Here is a 10,416-nt window from a genome sequence, read left to right as displayed (position 1 = left end):
AACAATGAAAATACATCCTGCATATCAGATATTTACATTACGATTCATAACAGTAGCAAAATTACAGTTATGAAGTAGCAACGAAAATAATTTTATGGTTGGGGGGGGTCACCACAACATGAGGAACTGTGTTAAAGGGTCGCGGCATTAGGAAGGTTGAGAACCACTGCCATAGGAGAAGTTGCTCGTGGAGTGGAGGAGAGAAGCTGGCAGTTCTGTTCAGGGGATGAACAGTTGGAGGGAAATATGCATCTTTCAAGAAATCAGCCCTAGATCCAGTGGTTAGCTTATCTACAGGGATGTAGCTGTTAACATTTTTGTTTTTTTGGATTTGATTCTCTTTTATATAGTACAAAGTGTGGATAAAGCCTGGAGCAGAGCAGTCCTTCCTGTATGGGAATCACGTGTTAAAATCTGGACTGGGTCGAATCACTGAAAACACGTCTCAGTACCAGGGCGTGGTGGTGTACTCCATGGCAGACATCCCTTTGGTGAGTACAGCTGGTAGCTCTTATGTAAAGATCTTTTTTACTCAAGAAAGATGTATTTTTCAGTCTGTGGGCTTGTGAGACTAAATGCTCAGCACAGTTGGAATTTCTCAGAGAGCTGTATCTTTTATTTTTATTTTTTTTTATGTCTTCTGTTATTTCCCAGCCTTCAGTGCGTGCTTATTGAATGACTTGAGTGAATCAGTGTCTCTTCTTTTGAATCCCAGGGTTTTGGGGTGGCAGCAAAGTCTACACAAGACTGCAGGAAAGTAGACCCCATGGCGATTGTGGTATTTCATCAAGCAAACACTGGGGAATACTAGTATGTGCAACATGAAGAGACATTGGCTTAAAATGAAATAATCGCAAGGACTTATGGCTGTGTGGACGTGCCTAGCTTTGTTTCCTGTGTCTGTGTAGGCTCCACCATCATGTTGAATTTGGTCAACACTGTGATCTCTCCAGGGACTTCTTAGTTTAATATGGACAAATGCAGGCTGGATTCTTATTAAGCAGAAATGGGTCAAAAATGGCGTTTCGGGTGTTTGTGTTTGCTACTAAATAGAATATCGTGTTTTATATTTCAATCAGAGGGCTTCTTATTTTCAGTAAAAGATTCTAAATCATTGGAATTGAGGACAAGAATAGCTCATTGTTATCTGTGATAACACTGTTTTTCAAGCTCATGGTAAGAACACAATAGGTTTTCTTATTTATTAATACTAGAAAGGTAGATATTGCTGTATGAGAATAGTTGGCCATGCCTGGGATTTTACAGATGAAATTTGGGTAAAATACTAAGAGCAATTTATTCTGCTAGTTTTCCTTATGATGAGTGCTGTGTGGTGTGGAAGAAAACTTGGATCCTAAACCTAGTTCTAATACCTACCAGCTCTATGATGCTGTAGATGAGTCATTAAACTTTAATGAGCTTCATTTTCTTCTGTTTCAAAAAACAGCTTTAACCATCTACCTAAGAATGGTTTTCAGAATTTGCCTGGCAAATGACAGGTGCTGACTAAGTGGTAAGAATTGTTTTTATGTTGCATATACTGAGTGTTTCTGCTACTAAGCGTAGGATCTAATGAGTATAATTTGATTATATTATTTTGGTTTTTCCAAGCTGTTTTCTGCATCTTTTTCCTGGATGGTGATTTCAGGTTGAATGTTATTTTCATCACCTTGGTTTCCTAAAACATTCCCCTTATGAACCTTTACTTACCTTACTGGACTGGACAAAAAGCACTAATCAGAGACCCTGAAATAATGTACCTCCTTCATTCTTCCCCATGCTTTCTGAAATCATTTTTAGAATTAAAATATTTTTAAAATGAAAGTAATTTCACAGAGAAATGTTTTTTAAACTACCTATATTATAAAACAAATTTTCTAATGATTATACTGTTTAAATTCCAAAGGTGACTTCTCTAAAAATAAAGCATTTTTAAGTACAAAAAAAGCATTCTACCAACTACTGTTTTTGTATGCAACATATAAAACCCACATAAAACTAGGTTTTATATGTTTTTGACCCATTTTTCCAACTCTTCTCCCTTCCACAGTTCTCTGTTAACCTCTGAATAGACTTAGTGGCCCAGCTGGCATGGCTCAGTGGTTGAGTGTCGACCTGTGAACCAGGAGGTCAAGGTTTGATTCCGGGTCAGGGCACATGCCCGGGTTGTAGGCTGGATCTCCAGTGTGGGATGTGCCTAAGGCGGCTGATCAATGATTCTCTCTCATCATTGATGTTTCTGTCTCTTCCCTCTCCCTTCCTGTTTGAAATTAATAAAAAATATTTAAAATAAATAGCCTTAGTGAAGGTTAAGGGACTGCTACAGTATTTTGATGATAGCATCTGGTGCATACATTAGAAATAGCCAACATCAGAACTTATACATTTTTATTCCTTTATTGCCATTTTGCCTCTGTAGATGAGTGCAATAAACTAAAACTTTCTAATAGGAGAAATTGATTTTTCCCCAATAACTTTACAAAGCTGATTTAACAAAGCTTTGACAAGCTTCTGCCCCAGAAGAAAAGAGCCAGCACGCTGTAATTATTTTAGCTTAGCATTTTGGCTTCTTTGTGTCTGTAGTCGTTGAGACATTGAAGAGACGCTTCAAGAAGTACAGCTGCAGGATCCCAGAAAGAACAATAACAAGGCTCTGGGCCATCGACCACCAGTTCACATAGTTGTAGTTTGATTGGAGGAGGAAAAAGTCAGCCATTTTCCTCATGCGGGCAAAGTTGTAATGACGCCACATGTGAAAGATATTTTTCTGTACCTTTCGTGTACTTTCCTGTGGGACAGACAATGAAATAAGGAAAGGGTTCCTCCCAACCCCCGATCTAGCCTCACCTGGATGCTCTCCAGCACTAACTTAAGTTTATCTGGAAGTTGAGTAACTTAAGTGATTTTATGATATGTAATAAGTTGGCTATTATAATTGATACATGTTGCTGCTTTTGCAGTATATGAAAACATGGCCTGGTCTTTAAGTTTAAAAAAAGTCCATGTTGAAACTAGAGACCTCTTCCAGAGATCTCTAAATTTAGATACCCACACAACACATCATTGTCCTAGGTGGAGTCTTTAGCTCTTGCATGTGGTAGAAGACAAAGGCCTGCAAACTTACAGAGCCAGACACAGTAAATAATTTTTCTGTACCTTTCGTGTACTTTCCTGTGGGACAGACAATGAAATAAGGAAAGGGTTCCTCCCAACCCCCGATCTAGCCTCACCTGGATGCTCTCCAGCACTAACTTAAGTTTATCTGGAATTGAGTAACTTAAGTGATTTTATGATATGTAATAAGTTGGCTATTATAATTGATACATGTTGCTGCTTTTGCAGTATATGAAAACATGGCCTGGTCTTTTTTTTTTTTAATATATTTTATTGATTTTTTTCAGAGAGAAAGGGAGAGAGATAGAGAGTTAGAAACATCGATCAGCTGCCTCCTGCACACCCCCTGGGGATGTGCCCGCAACCCAGGTATATGCCCTTGACCGGAATCGAACCCGGGACCTTTCAGTCCGCAGGCCGACGCTCTATCCACTGAGCCAAACCGGTTTCGGCATGGTCTGGTCTTTAAGTTTAAAAAAAACGTCCATGTTGAAACTAGAGACCTCTTCTAGAGATCTCTAAATTTAGATACCCATACAACACATCATTGTCCTAGGTGGTGTCTTTAGCTCTTGCATGTGGTAGAAGACAAAGGCCTGCAAACTTACAGAGCCAGACAGTACAGTAAATATTTTAGGCTTTCAGGCCATGCAGTCTCTTGCAGCCACTGAACTCTGCCATTGTAGCACAAAAACAGCCATAGACAATACGTAGTTGTCAATTAAGCATGCTGTGTTCCAATAAAACGTCATTTACAAAACTAGGCAGTGGACTTCAGTGCATCAAGGAGATGATCATGAAAGTGCAAAGACATCCCACAGAATGGGAGAAAATACCTATACATCATATCTGATAACTTATATCCAGAATATATTAAAAAAAGGAACAACTTACAGCTCAAATAAAAAGACAACCCCATTTGAAAGTGGACAAAGGATTTAAATAGACATTTCTCCAAAGAAGATATACATATGCTGAAAAACACCTGAAAAGTTGCTCAATGTCATTAGACAACTCAAAATCACAAGATACCATTTCAAACCCACGAGAGTGAAGATGTGGAGAAATTGCAACCCTTATTTACTGCTGGTGGAAGTGTAAAATGGTTTAGGCACTGTGGGAAACAGCAGTTCCTCACAGTCACTATATGACCCAATACACTACTATATGTAGAAATAAAACCACATTTACACAAAAACTTGTATGCAAATGTTCACAGCTTCATTCTTCATGATAGCCAAAAAATGGAAATAACTCAAATGTCTGTCAGTTGATGGGTGGGTAAATAATGTGGTATATCCATTCAATAGAATATTATTCTGCTATAAAAAGGAATGAGATACTAAATACATGCTACAATATGGATGAGCCTTGGAAACATACTAAATGGAAAAAGCCAGAGACAAAAGGCTACATTGTGTAATTTCACTCATGAAATATACAAAATAGGCAAATTTATAGGGCCAAAAAGTATAAAACAAGAACTCCAAGTCATAAAAATTAAAGGCTTCAAATCCCCTTGCCTGTTTGGTTTCTCAGCTCAAATGATATCACTCCCATATTTTTCATCTTTTCTCCAAATTTAAAATCTGTTTCCATGGATGTTTCTCTCCCACAAAAGTTACCTCAATTGCATCCAGAGTATCATTCAGTTGTTTTCTTTCGTTCTGTTTATGGTCCATCTCAGGCTCTTCATAGAAGACTCCAAAATTGAGGTATACTTGCACAGAACCAAAGTGATTTTGCTGATTTTTTAGACAAAGTTGATAAAAACCTGTAGGGATCCCTGGATCATTAGCAAGTCTTGGTCTCCCCACCCTTTGTTGATCTCTCACCCTGTAGGTGTGGAGATAACTGTTCTCCGGGGGTCAGTGTGCTACATTAGCTCCTTCTTTTTACTTAGCAAGTACAGCAATCCAGTTTTTGATGTAGAAGTTAGACTGATCTTAAATGAAACTTATTTTACTAAACATTACTTATAATAATCGTGTTTTGGCAGATATTACTAACAGGTCTATATAGAAAAGAAATAGATGTTTCCGTCCTCTTTTTCAACCTATTATCTCTGAAGGAATTTCTCAAATTGAGTTGAAATTAAGAGCTGGAGGATACCATCTTAAACTTAAACTAGGCAAAAATTGATGTGAATGAAAGAAATGAGTAACTAGGTGGTCTGTACAGGGACTGATGGTTTTGGGCATGTACTGGTGCTGGTTCTCAGCTGGGGTCACCTCCCCTTGTGTGTGTGCAGTGTTTTTACCGAAATGATTGGAAGGCACTACTGGCATGGAGGGGCCAAAGATGCTAAATATCCTATAATACTACACAGTGAAGGATCGTCTATGCTCCTGTTGAAAAACATGTTTTTTCGTACACCTGGCTGGTAGAGAGTGCTGCTGACTGGTGCTGTCCCAGGTGGGGACAGGCTCGATCTGGCTGTAGGACCTTCCTGGTGACTCGAGAAGTGCTTTGTTGTGGGATGTGGATATTTTTCATGGGTGTGCATTTCCTGTTGTTCTGGGTGCTTTTTGGTAACTGGGTCATGTATTTCAATGACTGGAAAGAGATGTCATTCCATAATAAATTTACTAAATGAAATTCTGTATCTTTAACGAGTCTGTCTGTTTGGGGCACTTTCCCATATTCTGGTTAGTTGGGGATGATGAGATAAAATTGAGTTTCTGGACCCTGGAGTTATAATTAGTCACCTGGAGACTGCCCCCAAACTGCCAGTGGACTACCACTTGGCCATTGGCAGTCTCCAGGAAAACTGTTTTTTTGTGTTCTAGGCTTAAAGTTTTTTTTTTTGTTTTTTTTAAAAAAAATATATTTTATTGATTTCTTACAGAGAGGAAGGGAGAGGGAGAGGGATAGAGAGTTAGAAACATCGATGAGAGAGAAACATCGATCAGCTGCCTCCTGCACATCTACTGGGGATGTGCCCGCAACCCAGGTACATGCCCTTGACCGGAATCGAACCTGGGACCTTTCAGTCCGCAGGCCGACGCTCTATCCACTGAGCCAAACCGGTTTCGGCAAAAGTTTTTTCCTACTGTTTTACCATCCTATGCAAAAAAGCCAGGGTTTTCACATTTTAGCCACTTAATTTTAATATGTCCTCATCATTTTCCCAATTTAAAAGAAAGATGATTATTAGAATAGCTGTAGTGATAAAAACAGACCTGTCTCATGGGTAGAGAAGTTAATCTGGCCCCGAACATTCTGAGAGGTTTCTATGAGAAAACCTTGTGGGGTATGTGCAGTGGCAGCAATATGCCGGTCATGTGATATTCCCATTGTCCGCTGAACCTGCCGAGACACATTAAAGAGGGAGAACAGTCCCTGATACATCACCAAGAAGCTAGTTAAGTGGTAAGATTGACATCCTATGTGGTTCTCAATCAGGGATGGTACTGCCCACCCCTTCTGGGAATTTGGATTGAGGTAACAATGGTGTTGGGATGGGGTGAGGAGAGACAGCAAAGATGAACATCCTGCCAGTTAGAAACAGAACTGCAGGACAGAGAATTGCCCCAAATGCAGATGGCACTCCTCTAAAGAAGACATGTCACAGACCTTATAGCAGCCTGAATCAGTTGGTGTGCAAGATTCTGGTTGTAGAGTCTTGACTGAACTAGCTTGGCTTTGAGCTCCCTGATGTTGTCCTCACACACGTGGGCGTATTTCATGCTTCACAGGAAATAAGGCACTAGGTAGGCACTTATTGCCAAGCTGGGTCTTGATAAGCCCAGGCTACAGTGCGCTGACTATACTCTTCTATCACAATTTAAAGATAAAAAGTTCTGGTAAGTTCATTTAAAATAAGTTGTTTTTGTTTTATTTTTTAAATTGATTTCAGAGAGGGGGAGAAATAGAAACATCAATGATGAGAATCATCTATTGGCTGCCTCCTGCGTCCCCTACTGGGATCGAGCCTGTAACCTGGGCATGTGCCCTGACGGGGAATCAAGTAGTGACCTCCTGGTTCATGGGTCAACGCTCAACCAGGGAGCCACACCTGCTCGGCAAAATAAGTTTGAAGTTACAGTGGAGTAAGATCAGTATACATAATCTATTACTATGTAAACAGATTAGAAAATTAAGAGGTTTCTAAGATGAAAAACAAAGGGATTGAACAGCCTCTAACTTCACTATTGAGCAAGATGGATTTAAGTAGCTGGTCTGTGATCAGGCAACTTAAAAACATTTACCTTCTTACACAAACAGGACTGTCTGGCCCAATAGAGAAATCTTGAGCCAGTGACTCTCCAATTTGCCAGAATTACCCCTAAAGGCAAGAGACTAAATGTTGCTCTCCCAGCCCCATAAACTGAAGTGTCTTTTTGAAATCTCTTTAAAGTTCATGTGACTTTCCATATCCATATTATTTTCATATTTTAAAAATGCATTTTCTCATCCCCAAATCCAAGTAAATGTGATGATTGTTTCTCCAGGAAGAGGCACCCCATTTGTCCCATGGTTTTGAGCACAATTCCATAGCCTCCAGTTTGGGAAGCCAAGCCATATGTTTTAGTGATTATTCATCTAAGAGTTTCCATCTAACTGCAGGTCTATTTCATTAACAGATGGAGAATCACAGCATAATAAAGACAACCAGAACCTCATGTTAGTCTAGGACTTGACCCACTTTACAAAAGGAAACAACCAAAAAAATTCTCCCATGTGGCCAGAGGAGCCCAAGTACCTACCTCATAGCTGAAATAGAAGTATCCAGTTTGGTGGGCAAATTGCCAAAAGCATTCTATACCTCCTGGAGGGATCATGATGGCAAAGTCATATCGATCTGCTCCCCGGAAGAGTGACTGGTCCCCAGAGCCACTAAGGGGTTCTGTTTTCTGGCTCCTAGCAGAGGTCACTAGGTTCAGAACCACCAGTCCAGCCCCAATGAGCAAAGGGAACATGCTGATTCCCGGAGACTCCTCTGCAGGTGAACTGCCTGCAGCCCAGTGGAGCCAAGTAGTTTAGATAACTGCTAGGGTAATCATTAACTCCCCAAGTCACACCTGGGCTGGCTTCAGGGCCACACATAGATATTCCATAAAGAACTGGCATGATACCGCATGTGTGGCTCACAAGGAGAGTTTTTGCTTTCACCCAGTAAAACTCAGCAGCTTACTACTTCATGGGTGCTAGGTAGAATCTACTACAATATATCTCTATCCTTCCTTTTGGCTGTCATTTTTTCAGTTCTTGCTTCTTGGGGATAAATATTGAATAAGTTTATTTACAACCATCTGAATAGTATAGACAGAAGTTGGCTGGGGAGATTTTTCTCTTATTCAAATCAAATTGCTAGGTGATAGCCAATGTTATAGTTGAGAGAACAAAACCCATGAAAATGTGTGAACGAATTTAAATGGGTGAAGAGTGAGCAAAAGACAGAAATGGATTTTCAGAGATTCCAGTGGCTGGCTCACCATCCATAAGCACAGCTGGCACTGCAGGGGCCCTGACTGGGCCTCACACTCTTACCCATCAGGACAGTATTTCTGTCACTCTCTGAGTCGTGCCAATGTCTAAATGTTTTTATTTCAGCCATAATCTTAAAAAACAAAACAGCATTAACAGCTTCTAAGCAAGTCTTGCTTCAGATTCATCACATTGACTCCAAGTGTAATACCGAAACTATCTCAAGGGAATAAGCAAAGAACAGACTTCATAATTGTGTTCAGTTCTGGAGGAGAGCGAATGTCACAGCACTCTTCTTGCTGAGGTGGAGGTGGAAGAGACCGGGATCATTTCTCAGCACACAGTGGCACAGGCACCCCACCCAAGTTCCCCACTGCCAGTTTTTACACTACTCATGACATGAGCAGTGACTTAGACTCAGCGAAACAGTCAACAGTACATGGTAAGTTTTCTAGTTCTCTAGAAGCCAAAGTCTGTATTTTGTTTGTACACACTTCATTAACATTATAATAACACTGAAGCGATGTTTTAAAAAATGTTCATGGACCTGTACATTTTTCACATTTGAGAAATGCTGATTAGGATATTTTGCTTCCCTAAATCATCGCAGTGTCACTCTTCTACCCAGAGCACGCCATCTTACTGAGGTGAGTTGAGGGGAGAAAAGCTTCTGGATCCGAATCCAGTTTAGAGGGAGACCACACTAGCTGCCACCAGATCAAGAGGCGGCGGCTGTATTGAGAGGAGATCAAGTTCTCACTGTCGTTTCATTTGGGGTTCATTGACGGAAAAAAACAGTAGTACCAAACCCCCAAACATGCAGTTAACAGGTAATAAAGCTGTACAAAGCTTCCAACTTGTAAGTACAAGATGAATTTGAAACTTTAGCATTTCTTTACATCTTTTACTCCAAAGAGAAAAAGGGTTCCAGGTGGCTTCCAAAGATGACAATATCCAGTACAGTTTGACATCGCTTTTTAACAGTCAACGTGGTTCAGCAGAACTTGTATAATTAACATTTTGCCACCTCCACTGTTCATTCATGTTGAGCTGCAATTAAACAGCCACTTATATTTGAGAGAAGCAAGACTTTAATGAAGAAGGCTACAAGTTATGGACAATAATTAGTTCTCAAATTTTAAAAAATGATTACAGAAAACACTTTACTGAATTTTCTTTTTGCTAAAAAGACAGTCTTTAAGGATGTCCAAGAAAGACAGCAAGCACAACACAGTACAAAAGAAGGAAATGTTGAATTCCAGTGCAAGACACTAACATAGCACAATTAGGGAATCAGGTGGAAGCAACCATTTTCACAAAGAATGGGATTAGGCTTTTATATTCAATCAGGATTGGGTTGTTTGTTTTTTTTTAAGCTTTAAAAGTCCAGCATAAGGAAGAGAATTGAGAAGAGAGAATGGGGCAAGGGGCTAAGCGTATCTACAATCACCAAAAAAACACACGGGTTCCACCACATGAGAAGTGGAGGTTAAACCTGCCTACGTAGCCCAGCAAATATTAGGAGCAAATGCCAAGACTAGGTCTAGGTGTTGATGTCACAACAGGCTAAAACAGTTTTTAAAGGGACCCTGATTCCACCAGGACTGGTCTCTCATCATCGTGGGCTCTGATAGACGAAGTTCCTTTGCATTTGCACCAAAAGGCCAAAGCTTTACCTGGAACAAGTTCACTCCAAATAATGCTCACGTTGCTGGTTTTAACAGGTCCTGGAGTCATAAGTGTTCCTAAAAGACTCCACCATTTCCTAGGAGAAGGTCCTACTGATTACCAGGGATTGGAATTCAAGCAAACCACTGAAGAAGGGAAATACTAACGATATTCTGGCACTGTACAAGCTGTCTGCCTGTCGAG

General features: G+C 40.2%; 2 protein-coding genes across 2 annotated transcripts in view; one reads left to right on the top strand and one right to left on the bottom strand.

Annotated features, from left to right (window-relative positions):
* Positions 1 to 841, top strand: part of NIP7 (NIP7, nucleolar pre-rRNA processing protein) — a 1,842-nt gene extending 1,001 nt beyond the window's left edge. Inside the window, 2 exon segments of the mRNA XM_005881221.2 lie at positions 338 to 491; positions 716 to 841. Coding sequence (XP_005881283.1) covers positions 338 to 491; positions 716 to 841 — 280 coding nt within the window.
* Positions 842 to 2,234: 1,393 nt separating this feature from the next.
* On the bottom strand, positions 2,235 to 10,408 carry TMED6 (transmembrane p24 trafficking protein 6). Its single transcript, XM_005881204.2, has 4 exons — positions 7,824 to 10,408; positions 6,297 to 6,423; positions 4,740 to 4,888; positions 2,235 to 2,788 (listed from the first exon to the last, which is right to left on the bottom strand). Exons 1-4 carry the CDS (start codon positions 8,034 to 8,036, stop codon positions 2,555 to 2,557), a joined length of 723 nt encoding a protein of 240 aa, XP_005881266.1. The 5' UTR covers positions 8,037 to 10,408; the 3' UTR covers positions 2,235 to 2,554.
* Between the last annotated feature and the right edge of the window lie 8 nt (positions 10,409 to 10,416).

The sequence above is a fragment of the Myotis brandtii genome, unplaced genomic scaffold (genome assembly GCF_000412655.1).
Source record: "Myotis brandtii unplaced genomic scaffold, ASM41265v1 scaffold670, whole genome shotgun sequence".
Classification (NCBI taxonomy): Eukaryota; Metazoa; Chordata; class Mammalia; order Chiroptera; family Vespertilionidae; genus Myotis; species Myotis brandtii.
This window is presented reverse-complemented; position numbering and strand designations above follow the sequence as displayed.